Raw genomic sequence first — 27,266 nt, forward strand, 5'->3', positions numbered from 1 at the left:
AAAAACTAAATTTTTGTTGAGGTAATGTTCTGGGGATGCAAAATGGGCCTACCAAATATGCTAATAGAGAACGATAGATGAACTTTTCGTCCAGGTCTTATCGTTTTTGGATTATGGATGCCATAGGCAAGCAAAATCCTTTTTTTCTTCACGTTTTGCTTGGTAGGCCTCATCACAGTTTAAAAACCCCTTACGGTATAAATTCAGTGTCTTTTCTCCATGATAGAGAGGATGGTTTCTGAGGTATGTCAACAAAGCACCAGTTACTCAGATTCAAATGAGACAATTTTTCACTAGATGAAATCAGTTTTCCCAAAGCTTGTTACAGAACAGATGCGCTCTGGTGGGTGCCATAGCAATGCCACTCCTAAGGGCTCAGAACTGACTTGCTCAAGAGGGTTGTTCGAGTTTTCATGGACAACCTGAAGCATTATCTAACTTGGCCTAGTGAAATATTGCTTGAGCAACTAGTACTTTACATATTTACTTAAAATAGAAAAAAATATCAGTAAACATTAAGAAAACAAAATATTTGAGGTTTTTCATTTAAAAAAAAAATTAAGATCAAGTCACATGCTGTTCTGGAAAAAGTGTTACCAATAAGAAAAACGCAATAAAACCTAAAAAGCTGCTGATAGTAATTACCATTTTACATTTCAAGAATTAGCATCAGCACATTTAAATGTTTGTACCTGTTCTGGAGAAGTCTAATTAAAATAGATCATGTTTATTGAAACAACATGGTAGGTTATGTCAGGGATCAAACCTGAAGCCAGAGAAATAAAAATGCAATTTCAATAAATATTTAGTACTGGAACACAGTTTATCAAATCGCAAGCTAAGAAAAAGTTGTATCTTAAAAAAGACCCAACGATTAAGAGGCCCTTCATGCAAAAGTCTTTGGGATTTATCTATGAGCTCTAGATTTGCTTTTCATAACCCGAAAGTGATTTTGGGACAAGAGCAGAAAAGGTAAAGAGAAGGTATTATACTATAGCTCTCTGAGGAGGCATGGCATTGACGGATCTCTACCGACGTACGTCAATGCCTGCGTGGGACTTTCCCCTTTTCTACACACAATTCTAAAGGCAGGAGTTATCAGTTCTATGTAGAAATGGCTACTTTGCAGCAAAGTTCTAAATGTGGAGCAGGGAATGCAGTGGAATCTCCTTGCTGATTGCACCAGATGCAGAACTTTGCTTTAAAACTGTACAATAACCCATTGTGCCATTCTCAGTACTAGGACCTCAGAGAAGGTGACGTGTGAGCTTACAGACTGTCAACCTAGAGTTCTTCTACACAATCTCCAAGATCAACATCAAATTGTTCTTAGGTTTAAGGCATGTGGTAACTCATTAAGGAGTATCTGCCACATTTGTTACAGGTCCTTCCTACCAATGTTCCGCTTGCGCCTCCAGCCTCATTTAAAAGGTGCCATTCCACCCACCCTGCTGAAATTGTCAATTTCGTTACTAAAATGCCGCATTTTCGGAAATAACTTTAATTATGCAAAGTCTTGCTTTATTCATTTTTTAAGAGAATGCTTAGATGTCATGTGACAAACAAGCAGGCACTGGCAGACTGTTGCTTAAAAGTTTGTGTGCCAAGGTTTGATTGCATAATATGTTATAAAGCTGAATTAATGTTTTGTCTACTTAGAACAGCACCTTTTAAATCACCATTTCAAGTTATGGTCTAAACTTAACACACACAAAAAAATAAAATTTCACAAACATGATTTAAGGATGCAATGCGCCCCTTTAGGCAACAGGATTGTCATAACGATAGTGTCATTGAGGTTGTGTTGCCAAGCAACTGCGTTCTCTAACTACTCTACTTTCACACACGCAGCTAGGTGTGCTTTGCCAACAGACTGATAATTACACCCTACACTGCTGTCTGGGTATACATTTATTCATAATTTGGAAATCTAGCACACGTTTCAAGGGGAAAAAGGGATAGATAAAAAATCTATTAAAATTACAAACTAATTTGGTTAGCTATGTGTATATTGCATTGTATATCGCCAGTTCCTGCTGGACAGCAGGTACAGATTCTTGCAGAACATGGTGCATGTTAGCAGTGGTTGTTTTACCATAACTAAGGGGTACTGAAAAACTATTTAATGCACTCCAGCCAGCTAAGGTAACGGTCATCTGCCAGGGCGATATGCTTCACGATATGCACCAAGATTACATGGAAAAATATAAACCACCTATAAGTGACTCTACCAATTGTTCCTCTCCCAGGAACGGTTTTTGTCATTTAAATAGTTATGTTTTTACCTTCTCTGGAATCTAACAGAAGACCTGCTCCCTTGAAAGTAAAATTAGTGCTTGGTCTTTTGCATCGGATATGTTTGTATGTATTTTCAGTACTAGCATCTTTGTGCGAGGTTTGTCATACGTACAGCACAATGCTTCTCTCCCCACTTTTAAATACGGTTTAAACGTAGGGAGATGCACCAAACAGTCCATGAAAACAGTAATTCCGTTGACCGGCATGAAAAGATTGTTTACCAGAGACAATCTAAGAGGTAAAACTGTGAAAAATATCTCGATTGCTTCATTAAAATATCAAGTTAACACATCACATTAGAGTATGCTTGAAGATAAAACATGTTCACACTTGGTAACAGAAACCTTAAAACCTGCCGTTTAGTATAGGCTAGCACTATGCTACAACCTATTAAAGTCTGCTATTTTCCCAGCAAAATGGTCTGCTGTCCTAAACACTTCTTGAGATTGTGTGACAGCGGCTGGGATGGAGGTTTTCGAGGGTGGCTGAAATGTCCTGCCTGGGCCATGTGCGCACAGCCGGCCCAAATCCTTCATTCCGCGCTCTCTCGCGAAGGACCACAATGCGACAGCAGAGGTACGATGAGGCTATTCTGCTCATCTTACAGAAGATTGCAAAGAACTAGAGGGTCAAAGAGAGGATAGAAGTATGCTGTACAGTTCCCAAAATGCCATACAGCAGGAGGACAGCTGGGCCTCCAAGGTGAGGCAGTTATGGGATGCGTTGCCAGGAGGCCATTGTCACCACATAAATTAGTAAGGTTGTGTAATGCCATAGTAAAACATGAGGTAAATTGGTTGTGTAACCTTTACATTAAATGAGGTAAGCAGAGTTGCTGTCTTCCGGCAAGCTGAGGTAGGTACGGTTGCGTAACGCTTTCTTGTGGAGGAGGTAAGTAGTATCAAGCTCAATCTCCCAAGTGTGAGAGTGTGCTCAGAGGGACCAGCTGGTGGAGGGTTCGGCCCCTGGTGTGCCCCTTGAGGAAGTGGGGCTCTGAGAGGCTTGGGAGGTGTTGCTGCTGCTGCTGCTACCACCGCTTTGCCCAGTGTACCCCGCAATTAAGGGAACTGGCTTTTGAGCGTATAAAATTCCTAGAAAAGACACAGGAAAATGTAAGAATTTCCAAAGCAAGACATATGGTGATTAGTAACACAATGTACACAACAGTACAACCCAAAAAAGATGATTGAGCTACAAAAGGCAAGGCAGCACACTCCATAGGGAGGTTAGAACAACTTCCGGTATGTGTGCACTGATGCATATGATAGCTGTGTGGCCCCTTTAATTCGTGGTGTTCTTGTAACCAATTGCCCCAACTGTTTTCTGTGCAGATGTGGTCGGCTAAACACATCTCCTTGCACACGATATACTTATCGCCTGTCAGCGATGATGGTCAGACCTCCATATGCAATCTTTCAATAGGAGCATTTTCTTGCTACTAATAATTCATAATGAAGTCAAACATCTGAAACACAACTCACGCTCTCTCTTTAGTTAACAAACCCCAAAGCGAATTAATAACCAAGTGGAGAGTTGGCAGGAGTGGTGGTTTTAACAGCCGTTACTATTCATTATGAAAAGCCAACACTAACAAGCTTCCCCAGCAAGAAGAGCTGAGCTGGCCCTCATTACGCATAATTCAAAGGGTAGAGTGAATTCGAAGAACTCTGGCCAGTTAAACTATATGATATACAACAGGGCTTATCAGCATATATCGGAGTTCAAAGGAGGGCTACTAAAAAAACAAAATAAACAGGAAAGGTATCTCAATATGTATACCTTGGAGGACAGATGTGATAGAAACATATACATACAGAGCAATTTAACAGAGGAGGTCATGATCTAAAACTAGAAGGTTGTATGCAAGGAAAGGAAGTTTTATTTTACTGAGAGGGTGATGGATAAATGGCCTCCCATCAGAAGTGGTAGAGGCTAATACATTAATGAAATGTAAACATGCATGGTATAGGCCAGGGGTAGGCAAACTTCGGCTCTCCAGGTGTTGTGGACTACATCTCCCATAATGCTCTTACAGTCATAATGCTGGCAAAGCATCAAGGGAGATGTAGCCCACAACACCTGGAGAGACGAAGATTGCCTACCCCTGGTATAGGCATACAGCAACCCTGAATCAACGACAAGACTAAGGACCAATTAAAGTCTGAATGTCTACAGCAGGAAAAATAGGGTAGACTAGGTGAATTCACCCCAAACGGAGACCATTAAAAGGGTGCATATTTGTAATATATATTAAAGAGAAAATCAGTGTGTCCCACAACTCACCTGTGTACATTGTGCCATTAATTTCAATGGACATATTGATGCTGCCAGCCCCCAGATTGAGGGTAGCCTCTTGCCGGTCCTGTGCTGCTAGGGAAAAGACAGACAAAAAGGTGAATAAGAAAAAAAAAAAGAGAAGAGCAGCTAGTCAGGTTAAAAAAAGATAAACACAAACACATGCCAGCCCCTCTAATTTCAACCTCACCTTTGCCATTTATCTTGAGCTTCATAGGCATCTGTCGTGCCATGCTCAGCAGATTGTGCTGGAGCGCCTGCTGCATGAGCCTTTGCTGCTCCTCCATTGCTGTCCTAGAGGTGCGTTTCTCCAGAGGTTCCCCTGTCTCCAGCCTCTCCTTTAGCTGTTCCAATGAGGCTGTCCGGACTCCTGTGGGAGTCTGCTGCGCATTGAGGGGCCCAGCCAGAGACATGCGGCTTGCCATCACACCTGCAGGACTGTCTCCTGCGGAAGTATCAAGGGAACAGTTATTGCATAACACGAGACCCCTAATAGAACAGGAAAGCTATACAAGATGCACCATTAAATCAAATTACATGCTATTTCAGAGTCTAAATGATAACACTATGGGCATCTTTGTGTCTTTCGCTTTGTGAGTAATTACTTACCATTTCTAGCCAGGATACATAAATGAGAGAAAGGGGAACGTTTGATACTTGCTTAAACAAGAGCATTCTCATATACCGTATTGGCCTGAATATAGGCTGCAGAAACACCCCCCCCATACACACACTTTAGGTCTTTATACATTTATGCCTGTTCATTAGAAAAAATACTGTTTTATCATTACACTGTGTATTTTGTTTTTAAAAATCAAAGTGTGTGTAACTATTTTATACATATATGTGAGCTGTGTATAATTTTAGCTTTAATGATATCTGCCAACGATACCATTATCCGGATATCTGAAAATGAGTGCACACATCTTTCTAGACACATATACTGTGTGTGTGTATACCGTATACATCTATATACATCTATATCTATATCTGGCAAGGAAGGAGTCATGCTATTAACGGTTATAGGGACTCCTTGCAGCCATCATTAATGATGTCAGTATGGGATATTCCGTGTCTCCTGTGAGCTGCATAAAAAAAAATTTAACCATCAGAAAGCAGTAGCTCCCACCAAGCTACCCACCCAACATGTGCTGCCAAGCATGCCATGATACATAGCTGAAAGCTGCCGGGGTTACTGATCTGTGTATAAGTAATCTTATTCAGCTTATGGTTAATGGGACACTCCAGCCATTATATACACATTAATGCATATGATAGCCGACTTCGCCCTTTGAATTAATACCCAGCCTCCCTCGTCGCCATCACTGGTGGATTCCCAGGTGGGATTGCTATCATTTAAATGGTCAGCAGGGGGCACTGTAGGAAAACATTTGTGGAAATTAGGTATGTTACCAGTTAACGACCAGTGGCAGGAAAAGTCATCCTAACAGTTCCTGTTATTGATAATATGTAGTCATTTTTTCAATGTCTATAAGATAAGATAATATATTTTATTTTGTTTTGTTAATTGTTCGCTAGAAGGTGCTTTCAAGCCTTTGAAACCTGTTGAAGTCTTGACAAGGGTACACAAAAAGCAAACAAGGCCAGTCAGGGTAGCAACATACGCCAAGCACATCAGAGGGGAAATATTACTCAAAATCAGTTATTAAACACAACTCAAAAAATGCCACATAGTTAACCCCTTGTGGATGCATTTTCACAATGTCTTTGTTCCCTTTTCAATTATCACTCAATACCTACGAGGACTAACAAACAAAGTGACAAAAAGTGTCATAATTTTGCTTAGGGCGATTTCTGTAAGATCAGAGCTACTGCTAAAAACATGTTTACAGGAGTTTTTATATATATATATATATATATATATATATATATATATATATATATATATATATATATATATATATATATATATATATATATACACATATATATATCCTGGAGGGCCAAACTTAAACACTACATTTTTCATTTTTTCCAAATCTAAAATCAGATCTCTACTAGGAGAGCACTGTTATGCTTCTCCTGTAACTTGAGGTTACAAAATGATATCAGGGTCATTATTAGTATTTTTAAATTAAATTATACACTCCGATTTCCCTGCCGACCCATCGGTAGCAGGGGAGCAGATCCCTAACAGCGTTTCTGGTACACTGACTGATCCTGACTGCGGCGTCAGAGCTTACACTGTGGTAAGGGAACACTCAAGCGTCAGTGTAACTGCAGTTGCACCACGAGCCATTACATGACATCCGTCAGCACAGTGCAAGCAATCCTGACTTACACTGAGGATCAAACTGACATCAGACGGCCCGCTTTGTTTGTGAGGACAAACCATTATATCTTTCATCTTTAAGGTTTAACACATTGTTAAAACGACATGTTTAATATATTAGGTTAACAAAAAAAATAAGACATAGCACAATCTCCATGCTCTAGTGTTTAATGTAATATTTGGAAACTTGAATAATCCAAACAAATGTGTATTGTGCTTTATCCGGTAGATCTAAACTTTTCTCCAAATGTTGGTCTCAGGAAACCACATTTCTAATTTTAACAGACATCCAGTGATACTGAAGATGTGAAACATGCTCATCTCCCACGGGTTTACCACATCCAGGTGCTATGTGACTAACCAAACTGCAGTTGCCGCCTGTAGTCATTATGGAACTTCCTCACTTGGTTTGAACCAACACAGTACCGCACTGTTAAAGGGGGTAAAAAATGATGGGGCATTTTCTTCTCCTCACTCCAAAGATATCTTATCATGAGAAGATGATTATTACGCAAATTGAAGTAGGGATAGTCATGATATGTAATATTTCCCAAGGGACATGATGTATTGGGAATTTAAGTTAAAAAGGTTAAAATTAAATGTCTGATGGGTGAAGAAGAGAGACTTGGATAGTGGACAAGTTTGAGGACAGGTAATACTTGTTTAGAGATAACCAGTTTAAAAAAACACAGACCTTTCTTTATTGCCATCACTGGTGAGATCCGAGGACTGGCGTGTGCACCCATCATAGACAAGGAAAGTTTTGGCGCTCCGAGAAGTGTTGGGGCACCAGTCGAGGCTGGGGAGTAGTTAAAAGACGAGGAGCCATAGCTTGGACGCCTGCCTTCCCGGCGGTTTCCATCAATGGCAGCTTGCAGCTCAGCAGGGGAACTGAGGCATTTCTTTTCACATTCATACAAATAAAGGTACTTCATGTATCTGCATTGAAAAGAAAAATATTTAATAGCCTGTGAACTCTTGGACAAATATAAGAATGTTGATAAACTACAACTCCTATGAGACTCAGTGAGCACGTGTCCACCAAAACACTATTTGAGCATAAGGGGCATGTAAGCAGGAGTCAAAGGAGACGTCTTAATATAGCATTGACAATCTTTTATTTCATTTTGTTCCAATAAAGCTCAACCTGCAGACCTGGAGGCTGCCATTGTCATATTCGGGTTTCTTTCTTTGCTCAAGCACATTGATCCAATTCTTTAGAGCAATGCTACTGAAGTCCATTCCACCATAGGCAGGGGCGAAACCTAATCTAAACGGCCGCTGGGTGCTGATGCCGCCGGCCGGCGCTACTTTAATACTTTTTTTTTTCAAATTTAATATGGCAAGCCGGATCGGCTATTAAATGAAAAAAAAAGTATTAAAGCAGCGCCGGCCGGCGGCATCAGCACCCAGCGGCCGTATGCGATGGCCGCCAAGTGATGGGAGCAGCGTGAGGGGTGAAAGCTCCGCCCCCTCGCACTCACCTTTCACCCCTCACGCTGCTCCCATCACTATGCGGCCATCAGATTGTTGGAAATCGAATCTAAACGGTCGCTGGGTGCTGATGCTGCCAGCCGGCGCTACTTTAATACTTTATTTATTTTTAATTTGGCAAGCCGATCCGGCGTATTAAATAAATAAAAAAAGGATTAAAGTAGCTCCGGCCGGTGGCATCAGCACCCAGCGGCCGTTTAGATCAGTTTTCCAGAAGTCTGATGGCCGCATAGTGATGGGAGCAGCGTGAGAGGTGAAAGGTGAATGCAAGGGGGCGGAGCCACTTCACTTGACTTGCCCCCCAGGCCTTAGGCTGCCAACCCTCCCCTGACCATAGGCATTCATTTGTCAAACATATTTAATATAGATGTGACAATGCCACATAAGTGAATGCATGAGAATATTTTTCTTACTGAATTACACAGTAAGCATGGCTAAACAAAATATTAGTTAACATTGAGTGTATCTGGTGGTATTTGTAGAGCATATACTTTTGGGGTGTAGGAGTGACAATGCTTACAGTGTCTCGAGTGGTAATTGCTTATCCTAAGTGTGATGATAATCAATGCACTCCAGACATACAGTATATCAAGAGAAAGAGGAAAGCAATATTAATGTAATAATTGGGCCAATAAAAAGTTGTACATCCAGGAGAAAATGCTAGTTGTGAGTGCTTTAAATGACAAATACTTGCAATGTGTAGGTACTGTAAGCTCAGTGTAAGAGGGAGACTACACCACACGTACATAAGCTGCTTTACTTCTTCCTCTGTGTGTGAAAGGAAGTTTCCGGGGTAGGGACTGTGTACCAACTAGAAGGGGCAGGACATATTAGAATATGGTAAGAGGGAGCAGGGACCAAGGTGGTATACGTTGGAGGGAAAGACCGTGCAAATAACATACAGAAAACAAGCAGATATTCTCTTGCTTTGTCATCCATGCCACCATAGTACTTTCTAGTAGAGTAATGACGGTGAGTGGACAGGTATACTCACTGGGTCCTTAGTGTGAAGGCTGCGCTGGTAATGGAGGTTGGTAGATTCAGGCCTTTTGTGATCTCTCTCCAAATCTTCTTGTTGATTACTTCCACAAGACCTCCCTTCTCTGTAACCAGCTTGTACAGCATGTACAGATCCAATAGCTGCTTAGCCATGATGGGAATACGGCTAATTGGGGTGCCTGGGTAAATGAGAAGAAAGAAAAGCAGAATAGGAGAGTTCATTATGATAAAATATAGATAAGAAATGTAAGCTAGAAAGAAGAGCAGGGACAAGTGTGGACTTCATACAATAACTGAGGAATACAAAGCGTTGGCTTAGATTACCAATTACAGCATGCTCTAATTTGGTAACGGTTCGGCACTGAACTGAAATTGCATGTCGCTGTAAGCAGAGCAGCTATGCAAACTTCTAATAGAAATAAACTGTACAAAAAGTACCAATTACAGCAACAGCTTCAAACTCTGCAGAACTCCGCAACATTCATCTGCCACCTAGCAATCACAGACCTGACGCTGGGGAACAGCTCCATCTGGCTTTAGGTAGTATGTGAATTATCACCAGAGCGAAACAGGAGGATGGAGAAGATGGAGTAATCAAGAAATGTGGGGAATGCAAGTCAATTTACAAAAGCAATGAATTTAATGCTGTCATGACATTTAAAGCTGGCCTTAATTGCACAAGACTGTACATGTGCAGTTTTATTGCACTGCTAAAAGTGAAGTCATGTACTACAGTTATTTTGATCTCAACCTTGTAAGTCATTCCTGTATTCCAGTGCTGAGTACACAAACAGCACCATGCCACAGAGGCCTAGTGACTACCAAGCACAGCTGTGACTGTCACACACCTTCCCTTCCCCCATCTCCTCCAGGTCGAATGATGATAAAGGACACATAAGTAGATAGGATGGAGTCCCATGTGACCCTCCCCCAACCTATACTTCCCCATCTTCATCACAGGAATTAGCTGCTGTCATCTCAGTGATGGATGACTGTCACAGGACACTCCCTGTGATTAGTGTCACTAGGGTCAGATGGCTACATTACACAGAGGATGTCTGGGGATCAGTGAATGCGATACCTAAAGATAGCAATACAAGGAGGGCAACTGGTGCACTGTGAACCCACAAATATAAATATATATATATATATATATATAATTATACATATGGTGAACAAGTACTTTAATGTGTATTCTTCGTTAGTCTACTGTGCAGCACCATCATCATTAACAAATTGCCCATTATAAATTCTACCAGGTGTCTTACATGTATTCGCAGACGTTTCCATATGACACACCATCACTTCAGTAAGGACGCATTTTAGCGTTAATATTTTTATATAGCACCACCATATTCCAGTGCTGTACAATTTTACAGATCCTCAACAATGAACGGCAATGAAAGGCGGCTCTATAGTAATACACTTCATAATAACAAATGTACACTCCCACCTGTAACACAATAGTGTTTTATTTACATAGCACTGAGAGATTCCCATAGCGCAAAAGTTTTGGATAGTTCTGACATACTGAAATAGAGGCAAAAGGTGTCGAGAGCCCTGCTTGCTTAGATTACCACCGAACATCTGTTATATTCGGGGGGGGGGGGTTGGGTTATTATCTTATGCTGGTGAAAAAAATGATCAATCCAGATTTACCCATTAAAACATCCAGGACAACTCCCTAACATTTATAACATTAATGAAGGTGAGCCAGCCAGAGTGTGTTCATTTAGGAATTGTGTTTCTTGGAAACTTCATAGAAGAAAGAAGTGAGTCACGGTGTTCAATATCCGCCAAGCCATTTCTACCATCTTTTACCGACAAGATAACAGAGGTAGCATTAAATAGAACAAGCCACCCTGTTAGCACAGAAGCTTCACAATGTCAGCAGCTGGCCAGATTAATGTACAACTGCAGGTTTAATCTGTCAAGTTAGCTCTAGTGACAAATGGCTCAATTCCATATACTTCCACGTGCCATTTTACACCGATGACAATCTTACCTACGGATTCCACCCATAAATTGAAATGGACTGGATTTGCGTTCACTTTATTATCGAATACCCAATGTTTGTGTGAGCCTAATTCTTTCATTTGCAGGGAGGAAATCAAACTTCAGATGTAAATCACACTCCACCAGAAGCTAATGGGCTCATTAATCTTACGCTAAGTGACAGATTACAACCCCCTCCTTCAACTACCCCACTCCAGCCTTCCAATGCTTTAGTATCTCTCCCCTCCCCCAGGCAAACAGCTTCCTCAATAAATGATAGTGACAGGTCTTTCTAAGCTTATCAGATTTCAAGAGCTGTTGATGGGGGGTAGTGAACGGTGATAGAACAGATTTAGATTGAGAGGAACAAAAGATCTGAAGACCTCTCTGCTATGCACCTATGAAAAGCTCAGTTCCTCTTAAGGACAAATCAGCAATTTCAGCCTACTGTGTAACGCCACAGTGGTGATTTCCACAACAAACAAATACAAGTCTTCTGCTCTATTTAACCATCAGCATGACCTGGTGATGAGCTACAATGCCAAAATTAAATGACCAAGTGTTTACATTTCCCAGACTCCAGGAAATCCAAGTCTATCCCAACCCAGAGGCACTCGGTTCAAAGAAGACATACCACCAGTCCCAAAAGCACAGATTTTTGGCTATAACACACCTTGCAAGGCAAAACAAGTTTGGCAGACTACATATTTCAGTATCATTGTGGTCTTGAAGTCTAATCAAAACAATCGTTTTCAAGTTTCGTGATCGGGTTGCGCCATAAAACCTTTGTGTCTCTCCTGAATAGGAATTTACCCTCCACCTACCTTTTTTTTGCATGAAAACAAAAAGATCATCCAAGAACTCCTTTCGTTTCGGGTCACTGTCCAGTTCATACAACTGAGAAAAGAAACATTTTTCAAGATTAGAAATGTGGGACAAAAGTGAAGTTTTGTATTTTGACTAAACCTCACCTGGCACATCGAGGCATCCCACACGGGGGGCAGCAAAAACAGCATTGACTAAGAAATTGCTGGGATTCCAGACCAGGCGACTACTTATAAGAGGGAAGACTTTATGTGCCCTCATTGGGGTCAACTGGAGGAGCCATATAACCAGCCTTCTGCGCTATAGTTTTACTAATTTTTTCAGTTTTTAAAAGTCCTATGTCTATAGGATAAGAGGGTAAGACCCCGCTGAAATACTGAACAATAAAGAAAGATAACATTATGCACCTTTGCAAAATCCCTTGATGCTTCTCTGCTCCGACCATCAAGGTCCTCGCTCCATGAAGAGTTTTCCTGGTGAGAAAAAGAATATCAGAGAAAAAGTGATTTGAGGCAGTAGCATAAAAATTGACTTTAACAACTCCTTTCTTATAAGATGTTTAGCATGTGTTGTGATATTGTTGATTAACTACTTTAGAAGTACAAATAATCCCTACAGATTGCTCTATTTCTTGCATCATTCAAATGGTGATTATTTCTGCTCTGTAATCAGAGCATAGATGACTATATTCCCTCATGCCAACATGCTGCAAACACTTCACAAACATGGCACTTTGTATTCAGCTTTATATTGCAGTGATAAGGTGACAAAAAGAACAGAAAAGGGTATACCGGTATTTCCAGCATTTGAATTTACAGATAAGATGGCATGGCCCTGGGGTATCAATACATGAAAATGAAAGATACAAAATGGTAAAAATATAATTTACCGTCTTCAACATGCATGCTTTGTGTCACAAATTGAGTGATGTCAAGCAGATGTTAATATGTAAGTAACGGTGTAGGTCTGGGTACAAGCTGTGGGTTGTTTAGGGATCACAAAGAACATTTGGATATTGACCTTTAGACATGTAAGATGTATTAAAAAAACACATGGAAAGAACTTTTATAAGGAAACCAAATTCACGAAGAAACGAGAGAGAATGATATAGAAGCAATGTTCCTCCTGTGTCCTTGTTTTCAGTGTTTAGTATTGTTCAGCACAGTTTAGAGCCACTTGGTACTACCGCTGCACAACGTATGCCCCAATCCTAAACTCATCTGCCTCATCCTAATGGCTTCACATTCGGCTGCTATAATCACATTCATGAAGTGCGAGTAGCGGTTCGGTGGGAACAAATAATAATTTAGACCTTGTGGACCGGCAGTTAAGATCACGGCTTCCACTCCTGCACACATAACAAGCGTGTTATCTAAACAAGAGGGCGGAAGGTGGGCTGAACATGTCAACTCACTAGGATGCATTGTATCGAGCAAACACCACTGACCTCTACTGCAAGACTTTGGGCAGATAATGGGTAAATGGTAGTGCCTTCCAGTAACTTTAGGTAGCAAATTGGTTGTAAAGAATGGAGCCGAAGACCTGTTTTTAAACTCTAAAGTACTTGAATATGTCTTCTTCGGTGAGGCTGTCAGGGACATTAAACTGCCCCTTTAAAATGAACTACTATGTTATATGAACATACCAGGGAACAAATCCTTTTCTAGGATTAAAAAATAAATCAATAAATACAAAGATTTCAGGTTCTGGATGATGGACACCCATCTACTTCTCAACAAGTCTAGAATCTTCAGTGGAAACATATCTCAGTTTATATTTCATAAAATGTATCTTACTTGATTGATTTAACAAGATTCCAGTATAAAATAAAGTAACAACAATAGCTACAGACTGTTTGCAGGTCAAAGAAAAACAGACACTCGTATATTATCTTTCCTGAAGATGTATTTACTGTAACAGTTGGTAAAGAAGCAACATTGCATCCGTATGCAAAAACACCCCTTTTAAAAGTTGTGCTTCAAAAACATACAATGCCATTTAACGAGAAGAGGAAAAGGCTTATCCGGAATGCTAAAATAAACATTCAATTAGCGGCTTACGGCTTTGATTGGTCAGTAGGATAGGGACTTTGAGGGTTTTGTTGGGCCCCCAGGTACTACACTATTACATTATTAAGGGTGTGTGGCCCTCCAGGGTGTGTATCCCCCTAAATAACAAAACTTTTCTATAAAGCATTTTCTATAAAGCATTTAATTTACAAAATCCCTGCTGATTATGTAATGCAATTACAGTAAGAGTGAAAATGAACAATAATGTTACAACTAATATACAAATTGACAAAAAATGAAGACACATACAGGTAGAGAAGTAGAAGAGGGCCGGGCTCTAGGTTTTTAAGGACTTAAAAGGCACTGGATTTTAGAAAGCAGGGACAGGCTATGGAAGGGGATACTGGAGATGGGTCAGGAGAACAAAGGATTTCCATGCCCCATATCTAGTGGAATGTGGTTTGTGCAACAGGTGATTAAGTATCACAGTCCATTGTGACTGGTATATATTAATCTAACACAAATCAAAGGGGACACAAATGTGTTAAAGGTACAACAGAAATACAACAAAGCTCAAAGACTAGAAGATCCTCCTTGGCTCTACCTCTCCATGGGCTCCAGTCTCTGTGCTGATTGGGGTGCGTGTATGTGGCCATATTATGGCTGTATTTTGGAAGCACTGCACCATTGTTGTATTTGCTTTGTTCTACTAATTTTGCGTCCCCTCTTTTTTTGTATGCAGTTCGGGACACCGGAGGAAGCGTTTTCGGGGGGCTGCAAACCGTGGGGAGTATGTTTTATATTCAGATAGTATTACTTTGCACTGGTACATGTGAATGCTACACCAGCAGTTTGAGGTAGTATATATTAAAATGATATATAGGTAGAGAAACGGATGTAAAGAAGCTTATTGCTGAATGAGGGCAACACTAACGATCCCGAACCTAAGCAAAATAGAGCTGAGCACAAAGATCTGCCTTCCATGTTAATGGAATACACATAACTCTTATTTACAGCCGCAGAGTGAGTGATATTTTAACTTTAAGCATAAGCTTTTATTATTGAATAAGCAGATTGCTGGTGAAGCAGCATACAATGTAAATGACATGGAAGCAACCAGTTACTTGCTTTGTACCTGCTCTCTACGTGACATTTAACCCACTGGAATTGCTTTAAATTGACAGAATCATTACAGCTACCAGAGCTGCCAACATTTATTCACTTAGCAGCGAGGATCGATTACTACAATCCACAAGATGCAACACTTCCCCTTATGCTCAGCTATTTGACTCTATGAGCACATTTACATGACACTTTATACACAGATGCAAGAAAACATCTGGAGGGTGTATACTGCAAGGAAGCCAACAATATAATCATATACTTAACATGTAAAAAAATCAAAGGGAGTAATAACATTAAAATACATTTCATCAGACTGCTAGTCCTGTTCCTGTGTATTTTCCAAGACCCCCTTTACACTCACTGATCTTTGTTACCTTATTCATAAAAATGGAATGGGCATTGGTTAACACTTTAACAAATCAAGTTTATTATTAATCTTTTATTTATATCTTCACACAATACATATATTCAAAGCGGTATGACAAAATTAGAACCGACAGACAAATGGCTTTGGTAAAGAGGTCGCAAATCATAGGCTTAACATTAGAAAAAATATGTAAATACATACAAAAGCTCATGCTAGAAGTTTGTGAAATTAATATAACATTTTAATTTTCTTTGTTGCCCCAAAAAACAACAGACCATGCTGCGTAAGGATGTTACCTAGCCAGCAAAGCCATATATAACTTTTTGGAAGCAGTATATTTGTTCCATTAAATATGGTCAATCTAGTCCCATGACAATTAAAAATCATGCAGACAAATACATTTGCCCGTGTGTAAAATTAGATATAGATAGAGAGAGAGAGAGATAGATAGAGATATATATATGATCTGCAACCTTTACCAACACGTAAATTCAGCAATATTTACAAGGTTGAATATGGTTATCGGCTGTGATGCAAGAGGCCGTTATTTTATTAATGATCAGCTGGACACAATTCAAATAATGGCACCTGAAAAGGAGTTATCAGGAAAACTCATCTGGATGTAAACCTTTAGAAGCTCTTTAAGAGCTATTAAATTAGGATCCTCATTATATCCTTGAGATGCTGCTGGGCTTGGGAAAGGATCAGCACTAAATTGCGTCCTATAATCCCCTTTTAGCTAAAGTCACATTCAATGGACTGCAAGCCATTAACAAACATGTTTTATTAGCCTGGTAAGGAATGAGAGGGGGAAGGGGTATAGCAGGGCCAATCTCTAGGATTTGTTTACTGCCTGAGGGAGACGGAAAAAGCGGCCCTTACATTCCATATACGGCTCTAAACCTAATTACGTTGCACAGAAGCAAGCCATTTGTAATTCCTGTAAATGTTTACTACTTCTTATGCCTATCAATGTCCAGTGTCTGGAATGAGACAGTCTATAACACTAATAAATCAAACATTCTGCTTGGAATCCCTTTATAAGGTGCATAGTTATTTAGTCATCACATACTGTAATCCGACACTTGTAATTAGAGCTGTTTCGATGACTTAAAACAGGTTATAACAGAAAGATAAAGTCGGCCCTAGAATAGCCCTGAGATAAGACATTTAATCTCTGGTCATTCACTAAAACTTTTAAGGGCCTACATGACCCTTCCTCTGGGTAAAGTGGCCTCAATCTCCACAAAGGATCTCAGCGAAGCATTATGCGTCTTCCAAACTTAAAGCGCTTCAAGTTCTTCCAACGTTTCGCTATTAAGCAGAGCTGGAAATCAGCGGGGTTTCAAATTGGTTCAAGTTGTGGAAAAATGGAGACACTCAGCTAATGTTGTATTTGTTGAATGCGCCATCCCACTGCAGCTTTATCTCTGGGAGACCTCAGAGGTCACTGCAAAAGACTACGAACCAATAAAGTACAGATGAAACCGAGTAACCATCAGCGTTTCCAGATGTGTGACTGGTATATATTAATCTAATACAAATCAAAGGGGACACAAATATGTTAGAGGTACAACAGAAATAAAACAAATTGTAACTGTTTATCATTTCATTTAAGCCAGCTACCGTTTGTGCACTCTTCAATGGCACAATTAAAGGATTTAACATTGAGTTTCAAACTTGGGTGCCATCAACCAGGAAAGGGAAGTTCATTTACAGCCCAAAATCCAGAAGCAGTTGAAGTCCTATTCCACCCCCGCCACCCCCATTGCTTCTTTGCAGACTATAGAGAAGGGAGATAGGTGTGGAAGACATTAATAGCAATTAAAAGAGGAACACAGCAGGGATTACCACCAAACCACCTGGTCTATCATCTTTAAGTAGATCTCAGATGTCTGCTGATCTCCCTCCCCCACTCCTGTAGAATTATACGGCCCATTAAGGAAAAGGTTTAGTGTCAATAGGTAAGCAAGCAACAGGACTGGAAGGAAAAAGCATACCCTTTTGTACTTTTTATAAAACTGCTCTCCAAACAGGACATAAAATCAATTGCTTAGATTCTAACACTCCTCTTTTCATTATCTAGACAGGGAGCTTAAATGTACTGTAAACTATCAATACGCATTGTGAAGACCATAAGGAGGCTAAGTTAGCCCTGTACACAATTCATACATAATTTGAGCTTTCCTAAAACTCTTCTCACTAATTATACTGAGAATTCTAAGCCAGGTCAGCCTCTCTCACCGGACAAGATCACACGTGTTTGCCCGTGACAATTGCCATATCTAGGAATTCAAACATCTGGCTTACTTGTAAACTCACTCTTTATTGACCAGACTCCAAAGTTGAGTATCACTGTTCAAAAACAAAACCCTGGCCTTAATTAGCAACCTTTCTATACTAATGGAATCTAAGTCCCTTTCCAACAAATGGCATATAGAAAGGTGTTCAGAAGCCAACCCATGTGCAATGGAAACGGGGGGGGGGGAGTTGCCATTTGCTAAACATTACTTGGTTCTGCTACCAGTTCAGCTACCATTCGCTTCAAGGGGGAATGCAATCACCCAGTTAAAGTTTAGGTTAATTTCTACTACAAAATGGCACAAGGACTGAAGTATTTTCCAGCTGAGTAACACAAACAAGTTCCCTAATGGCTGTACACAGCACACCAAATTAAGATTTCATTTTACAAGGTAAATATGACTGCGGGTTGTTCCACTAAAGGCTCAGTTTTATCCACATAAAAAAAGCGTGAAATTACCTAGTAGTCAAACACTAGTTATAATTTAGGGTCTGTGCACTTTGTGAGTTCCAAAAATCAGGCGCTTACATGATGCTAAAAGGGAGTACACGTTAATGGAAATTTGCAATGTTTTCCATGCTGCCAGCTAGGCCTTTGTCTAAGGACCTGATGCACATCTATGTCAGCCCAGCCCACTTAATGAATGGAGCTAATCAGTCTTTTCAGGAGGTAGGGTTAGAGGTCAGCGGAGCCCCTTTGTTCCCTCACATGTCCTACAATTGTCTGCCCTCCTACCAGAGACAAAGAAATATACAGATACAACGACAGACAACTTCATGCTGCTGTCATAAGTCAAGACGTGTGTTTGCCCAGCTCTAACCGCTCCCAAACCAACGTACAGCAGCTATTTAGGACGCACCAGTAAAAATATACATAAGAGCTCCTCCAACATTAGTAAATAGGCCGAGGCCGCTGATTAGTAACAAGGCCAGACTCCTGGGGGGCTCTTAAAGAGACAGTAATAACCGTTTTTTCCTGGCATCAAAGGAAAAACCGTTTGCTTTGTCAATTCCTTTCTTTTAGTGGAACAATCTGGATTTTACTCATATACCGATTGCTTTCTTCTGATCTACTGCACTTGCGGACTCACAATGGCTTCTCTTCTAGCAAAGGCGCTCATTAAGGCACCGAACGGTCCATGCCATTACTTCAGCCTGCTAAATATGCCATACAGCTCATACGGGCAGTGCCATGCAGGATGCCTTAATATATACATTCATATAAAAAAATTACTGCTAGGACTGTTCTTTTAATCAGGAATTTCTGCTTTAGCAAATATTTTGGAATTCAGCTTTAATTATTGAACATTTGAAAAAGGCGGCAATTCTGATTTTGTAACACGAAACAAGCTGCTCTTTCTTAGTTGCTCCCGTAGCTTACTGAAGTCCGTGTACGGCAATCGGTAGCGTCTGCTTGAGTTCTGGGAAGTCTGAGCTTCACCGTACTAAATACACAGATCACGAGAGCAATGACATGAAGACCACTTCTCACTTTACTGAACCCGCAACGCGTTTCACAACCTCTGATCCTCGAGGTACCATAGTGCAGCGTGCATATATCTACCCCAGACAAACCCCTGCATCAGCATGGATGGCTTTATCAAACAGGTCACTCATTAAACCAAGATTAAGCAATCGTGCTGACACAGGGACATACATTAAAACTGAACTGTTCCTTTGTGAATACCTAGTCTACAAAAGCTACATCTGCACAGACTATGTGGGTGCAGACACATGTTTATGGGCCACAGCTTGCACACCAGACCGGCAATTTATCAAAAGGTAGTTTCGAATAATGTCACCAGACAGGTCAATTATAAAACATCAAACACACAGCGTGAAAGGCATCAATACGTTTCCAAAGAAAAACTCTTATATAAGATGAAAAAACTGATTACATCACATGCAGTTATCAGCCCGGCCAGTTAAAGAACAGATCTATTTTACAAAAACAAAACTTGGTCAGGCTGCGGAGGGCTTACATTCTTTTTTTTAAAAAGTAACGAACTGCAAACCTTTCACGCAACATGACCAACAAGCGGCCTTCCGCACTTGCAAAGGTTACCGAAGAACAACTTGTATAAAGATATGTTATTCTGCCTCAAAACCGCAGCCGAGGAGCGGCTTCGGAGATCAGCTAACGGAAGGAGGTTTTCACCGTGCCGTATGAAGCAAAAGTCCCGTACAGTACACAATTCTGCAGCATGGGACCTAAATGAACACTCGATGCATCCAAACGTTCTACAGAACACGTTCCAATTGGTCAGCGCCATAGTGGACAGGTTACTAAATGAGCTGCAGTGGTAATACAGAGCTGCAGTCATTTGTAGGGGGTCATATTTTAATGATCGTGTAACCAATGTGACTCCTAGTTAATAATCTATTTTACAAGCACCTGCTATTTATATCCTTTCCTGTTAATTCCCAACGCATTGCGCACACAGATTACTTTGATGTAAGCCAATTATCAATGACAAAGTCCTAACATAAGTGCTGTACAATGGCGAGTGTGAACAGAAACGCAGCCAATTTAGTCCATGAAACAGAAGAGGATAGGTGTTCTGCTGGGGGGACAGCGGTCCAGGGAGAGCTTAAGAAGGAATATTTCCCCAACTTAACGTATAGCACAAAGCAGCACAATGAGATCTCCCCTTACACCTGACAAAGGGAGGAAGCGAAATCAATGCTAGATAGAAATTACAGTCTAGGAGACTTATTAAATATTATTTTCAAAATATTAAAGAAGAACTATCATTAATGCAAAACTCTGGTGTGTCCTAAGGGGCCCACGGACCCGTCCTTTAAAAATACTTGTTGAATCTGTTCTCACTCTTACCTGCGCGCATGTGCAATACTGGTGCACTGCATGGAGGTAAGAGGGGTCAGCATCAGTCAGAGCTGGTAGCAAGTGCTGTGCACAGTCTTGCCCAGATTCCTTGTATGACTAAAAATGGACCTGGGTAGAAGGCTGATCAGAACATACTCCACTAAGAGTAACGGAGTGGTTTTCAATAATTTTGATTGATCAAAACCAATTAAAATGAACACTGTTTAAAACACCAAAAAAGCATCCCTGTGAAAAGGTCAGCAAAATATTTGATTTTATCTCCACGTATCCTAAAAACTCCCCATAAATCAGTATTTAAATATAATATTTCCGCGCAGGTAACTTAATAAGAGATCACAGCTCTAGTTGGCAGAATCCATGTAAAGAGATTCCTGAAAGGGGTTTGACGGGAGGTCCTAGAGACGCGGACGTGTGAAACATTAGCAGCAGAACCTGATTCCAGCAACAATGTGATACAATGGCGAGTTGGTCAGGCTAAACTGGTCTTTCAATCGGTTTAATGAGGTAGGGGGGTTGCATACCCAACATGTGGCAGCTTGTGATAGAGGAGGAGTTAAAATAGTTGGCTTACAAAGCATTAACCCCACATCATTAGCCCAACATATCAACAGGCTATTCGGACTTCAGCATGTTTACAAACTACCGCGATAAATCTCAACGAGTAAAAAAGGGAATGTTTAAATCAGCCAAAAAGCAGCAAGGTAAAGAAATCATTCTAAAATGTCAATGCATCACAGATTACATTTATTGCCCAACGCGGGACATTCTCATTAACATTCGTACAGTATTTACCCCTACAACACCCCATCAGCATGTCTGAACAGCTCATCATAAAAATAATACCCGGTATTAAAAAATAAATAAATAAATAAATATAGATTAAAAAAAGTTATGTGACCTTGTGACCTTTAAAATGAAAGTTAGCAAAACATTTCCGAGACCTTACTTATATTACATAAACGTTGCTCAAACCAGAATAAATGAAATATTGAGAAATCCAAGGTATAGTAACCGCAGCTAATTCACTGCAATGTCTCGGCCAAATGCCATTAGGGAGACTACCGTATAGTCTCTGCCATACAATGGCTGAGTGAAATGTGTTACGATAGAGGTGACAGGTCACTTCCTCTGGTGACAAAAGGACTGCATTTATATAATGATGCCCCTTCTAGTTACACCGAGCTGAAGGGGGGCAGTTTCCTTTTCACAGTGGTAAGGTAGATAAACATACTGGGGCTCTTTCCAGCTGTACAGACCACCATTATCCTACACTCTTAAGGAATGCGAGGGTTACAGTGCGTGTGTGTGTAGTAATGTATTACACATGCACACACCTAGACATACTCTAAATATCGTAAGTGAGTAAGTCCTACTCACACACCAGAAACCTAAACAAAAAGCCTTTACCAAAGCCAACTCTACAGGATTGTTGGGTATATATAATAATAATAAATGTTCCTGGTAAACAAGCGGTCTTGTAGCTTACTGTTTACGACTTAACAAGCTGACGGAAATAAACATCTGGAGAAAAAGGAATAGCGCTTGCTCTCCGATGATAACTCGTATTGAATCTGGCATGATAAATGCAGAGCTACGTAATATAAAGGCAGGTCTTTTTAAATATTCTTATATTGTATATAACACCAACTGCCAAGTGACTTATAGTTTCAATATTGACAAAGACGTGTTAGCTTGAGAGCGTATGAAAAGGTTTGGGTGTTATGGGGACGGGAAGCGTTGTATTTGTATAATGTTAGTATAGCAGAGTAAATCTTAACATGGAAAAACAGGACTGGTGAGGGGCCACGTACTGAAAGTCATCCAGTTTCTAACTTTGCTCAGAACTGGTTTGTGTGCAACATCAGATTTAATGTATAGGAAGCAATATAGTTCTTCATAACAAATGCCATCGACTGGGAAGAATAAAGTATATAGATGAATAAGTAATACAATAAAATAAACTCTGAATATACTCACAAGGGTCAGAAAGCCAATACCTCGAATAAATAATATACAGTTATAAAAACATTCACTCCTTCAATATCGTTTGTAGAGCCAAAATGGTTTAAAGGGAACTCCTACCAGACATCTACATAATTGTATTGTCATATTGTGGTAAGGAATATGTAACAATTGTTGCAATAAGTTTAGTGTGGGAACTCACCTACCCATGATCCCCTGCTATTCCAGAAGCTTGCTGACCCAGTCTTGTGAACTCTTGGAGATTAGAAAACCTAACTGCTTCACATGTGATGCACTGTAATCACTTGTGTATTGGCGCCTCAAATGGCATTAAGTTTTCTTGTACAAGACACAAACTGACACACATATAGGAAATTACATCTGTAACACTTTGGGTGTCAGATCAGACCCATACCGTCCATGAGTGTCCTACAGCCTGCTAGGAAAGGCAACCCAGAACACCTATGCACTGCCTGTAAAGCATGAGCCAAGAGATACTGGTACAGAACTTCATAAAGGTCGTCCAGCTCTTCTACTTCAAAAACGCACTATATCAATATATCTCGCGCATGAGAAAATACACTGTTGGCTCGCCCTTTTAAAGTGAATTGCTATCCACAAATGTGGAAGTTAGATATAAACTTTTAGAACCGCATCGTGAAATGTTTACACATAACCCTGGTTCTCTTACCAGCAGTTTTCATACTACATGGACTACAAGTATGGCCGCCATTTTCCGTCACAGGATTCGGTGTGTAAGCACTGAATTCTGTAAAATGCAGAGCATGGCCCACCAAGTGGTATTATATGTAGCTCGTTTTCCTAAGCGGTCAGTTATCATAGAGACATCTGCAGGACATAACATATCCTCTTCCATATAGGCCAAACCAGTGCACGTGTTAAATTTTACCCAGTACAAGATGCCAATGTATCATTTTTGATCAGAGATACACTTCTAGTTAGTTACACATACTATGCGGAAACAAAATACATGGTTAATGTTTACCTGTTTAATGTGCTCTTCCAGACTCTGCTTGTGGTGTTTGGAAGGAGAAGGGCTGAAGTTTTCCTCTGGAGGTTCCTCTTTAACAGTCATAGGTGGCTTACTAGGAGTCCCCTGCAGATTAGACACACCGATCCCTTGTTGTTCTCGCTGAGCCTGCAGGTACTTCTGTGCCAGAGCAGAACCGTGTGCAGTTCTGCCGTCATCATCCTCAATGGAATCACCCATGTCACTCTCATCATCTTCCATCTCCTCGTCTTCATCTGGCTCGCTGGCGCTCTGAGGGGGACCTGTGGGAAGGTGCGTTTGATTGGATGAGATTGCCGCCGGGCCGGGCATGGACTTCAAGGCATGCTGCGTTGCCAGTTGCTGTGTATAGAGGCGATGCGTTTCTCTGATCTGCCTTTCGCGCTCCAGCATACTACGAGCTGCTTGCTGTTGCTGCTTCTGCAGCTGCTCCATCACTGCCTCCAGTTTCATGCCCTGTTTGGGGAGCATCTGGGAACTGCCAGAAAGCGCTGGATTTAACCCACCAGGGATTAACGAGGGCTAAAAAAAAAAAAATTGTTAAATAAAAACATTATTATTGGATACCTAACATTTTCACAGTCATTTAATTTTTAAGCATATTTAAGGCATTTAATTGCCAAAGGAAACAAAGCATACATTTATACCAGCAACATCCTATATACATGCGGTTAACCGTAATAAATGACCACACTAAAGCTACCAATCCTTGGTTTGCAAAACAATATACATTATATTCCTAATAATGACAAATGTGGGTAAACATTTACAAACGGACCCTCTATTTACTTTTTATAGGTTTTATATAAGCGTTTAAGAGAGTGCTTTCTTTTCTATAATATGAATGAACATAAGCAGGAAATGACATTCGGTTTAGTTTAATAATCACACGACATCTGGCTTTGCCCAATTTGTTCCTGTGTTTTTTCAGTAAGCACCATTTACCGGCTTCTCACTTCCACGCCGTTGATTGTTTCTCGCACCTCCTTACATGATTACTCTACAATGTCTTGTGTGGCAAAAAATAAACACAAAACTAAAAGGGGGGTGGGGGGTAAAAGGGCTGGATCACAGGACACGTCTGCTCACAAGCCTTCCCAAGTTACCATGGTGGCTACAAGTTTAATCATGGGAGGGGGCTGTAAATGTAGGCACCTAGTGATTGTATCTACTTTAGGAATGATGATAGAGAGCCCCAAGCCATGATAATGTATGAAACCAGCATGGGAAGAATGCGACCGGTTAGTCTACCCCTGGTGCAAAGTATCCATGGTGTAAGGGTTTGTTTTGTGTCCCCAAGAGATCCCAGTAAAAGGTGGATGTTATGGCAAGATGTGATCCTTTAAACGGGTGCGGGTGGGATCTGGCACATGACCGGGGATCCCTACGGGATTACACCACCGATCGGATCATTAAAATCCACAGCACCAGAAACATCGAATTAAACGAGGGACCCGAGAAGCGCAGCAGATCGCCTTCCAGCCGGCGACACATGCTGAAGCCGGACTGTGTGTAAATAATATAAGTGCTTCACATGGAGTGAAGTAAATAACCGAAACCGCTTTACCGGCCAGAGCCGTGTTACACAGCGGCTTCCTATAACCCCAGCACGCGATTGCTTCACAGAAAACTTTCCTCTGAGAAGACGGTATGAGGCGTCCGAAGCGAGGGGCTTGGATGGGGTGTGTTTGCACTACATGCCCTCTCTACACATCCACTCCAGTGTCCCCTCCCCACTTCCCAACTCCCTGCTCTTTCCTCTAGTCACACCGTGTGTCCAAGAGGTCTCGCACCGCTCACCATGGAGTCTCTCCCGACACCGGCCTTCTCCACCATCCCGTCGGCACCGCACACTCCTGTCACAGCTCCGCCGCTACCAGCGGCCTCCCCTCAGTTTCCGTCTCACCGCAGCCTCCAGGCTTTGCTAGGCCCCGCCCGACACATCGAAACGAGAGCTCTGACGTCACGACGCACATTCAACGGCAGCGCGTACTACTCTTTGGGGCGGATGCAAAGTAAACGCCATCTTGCCATATCCATTACGCCTTCGGCTGGTAATCTCGCGTTGCGTAGCCAGTAGCGGCAGAGCGAAGGAATAGCTAAACACACGTGTACACACGCGACTCCGACTCCCCCTCCCCCGACTGACCGTCAGTGGTTTAGCTCATACTTAAACAAAGCAGCGTGGTGTTAGGACACACAGTGCCGTGCGCCCTCCATTTTGGTACACCCGCTGTCTATCACCTGAGGTAAAGTGTGGAGTTGCCATATTTGTACACCCAGACGATACCCCTGATGCTATTAGGTTTGTGTGGCAGGAACACTTATTAACACCTTGATGTCAAAACATTTAAACATTTTCACCAGGTCGTTGTTCAGTTGTACATCACTACAAATGATATATTACATGTTTTTCTTCAAGATAAGTAGTATGTGTGTGTACTAAGATGTATTAGGTCTCTGAAAACGCGGGGAAAATCATGTAAATGTCTTTGGAGCAAGGTACTAGGCCTTTAGGGTTACACTGCAGCACCACGGAACTAGAGACTCTCAGGGGGACTGATTTTAATGAAACCCTGCAGTATACCTTCTTTTGTTTGGTATGATAGATTATTATTATTTTTATATAGCGCCAACATATTCCACAGAGCTGTACAATGAATAAGCGGACGATAACAATTCGACTTACAGAAACATGGTAAGAACGGCCCAGGGCTGGACTAGCGATGACGAGGCGGCCCTGGCACCTCAGCGCCAATGATGGCCAATTACGCACGGCCATGCGCTACTTTTTTTTGTCATGTAGTATATAGTCAGGCATATCCATCTGCTGGACGCGTGCTGGAGCAGCAGATCAGATGCCACTTTTCAGGAACCCATATTAGTTTTGTATTTTAAACATTTGAACTTGGAATTTCAGATGAACAACGTCCATTGTGTAAATTGGCATTAAACGAGATGCCGATAACACCCACCAACTTCATCCAAACCTATCGCATGCTCAATCCTACCTTTAATTTTGTCCCCCTTATTGTGATAGGACAAATGCTAAAGACCCCACCCCATATTGTTTATTTCATTGTTTTAAAATGCACCTTCTTGGAACATTACATACACCGGGGAGTCATATAATTATTGTTTCACTGTATTGCACTAAATACAAATAATATATGGATTTGTTTAGAGTAGGGCTGCAACTAACGATTATTTTAATAATCGATTAATCGGCCGATTATTTTTTCGATTAATCGATTAATCGGATAAAAAAAAACAATATGCAAATTTTTCGTTTATTTAAAAGAATTTAATGAACTGGATGTTAAAAAACAACTTAAAATTTACATTAACATTCTTATTTTGTTATGATGTAATAAAAAACAATATTTTCAAAGTACAAGAACCCAAACACAATATTTATGAAACAA

General features: G+C 40.9%; 1 protein-coding gene across 1 annotated transcript; it reads right to left on the reverse strand.

The window, feature by feature from the left end:
- Positions 1 to 2,488: 2,488 nt before the first annotated feature.
- On the reverse strand, positions 2,489 to 25,770 carry ARID3B (AT-rich interaction domain 3B). The gene is made up of 9 exons (XM_053464597.1): positions 25,642 to 25,770; positions 23,818 to 24,363; positions 12,607 to 12,672; positions 12,199 to 12,271; positions 9,375 to 9,558; positions 7,581 to 7,825; positions 4,784 to 5,038; positions 4,582 to 4,665; positions 2,489 to 3,389 (listed from the first exon to the last, which is right to left on the reverse strand). The coding sequence occupies exons 1-9, from the start codon at positions 25,675 to 25,677 to the stop codon at positions 3,232 to 3,234; spliced, it is 1,647 nt and encodes a 548-aa protein (XP_053320572.1). The 5' UTR covers positions 25,678 to 25,770; the 3' UTR covers positions 2,489 to 3,231.
- Positions 25,771 to 27,266: the final 1,496 nt, after the last annotated feature.

Source organism: Spea bombifrons, chromosome 4 (genome assembly GCF_027358695.1).
Source record: "Spea bombifrons isolate aSpeBom1 chromosome 4, aSpeBom1.2.pri, whole genome shotgun sequence".
In the NCBI taxonomy this organism is placed as follows: Eukaryota; Metazoa; Chordata; class Amphibia; order Anura; family Pelobatidae; genus Spea; species Spea bombifrons.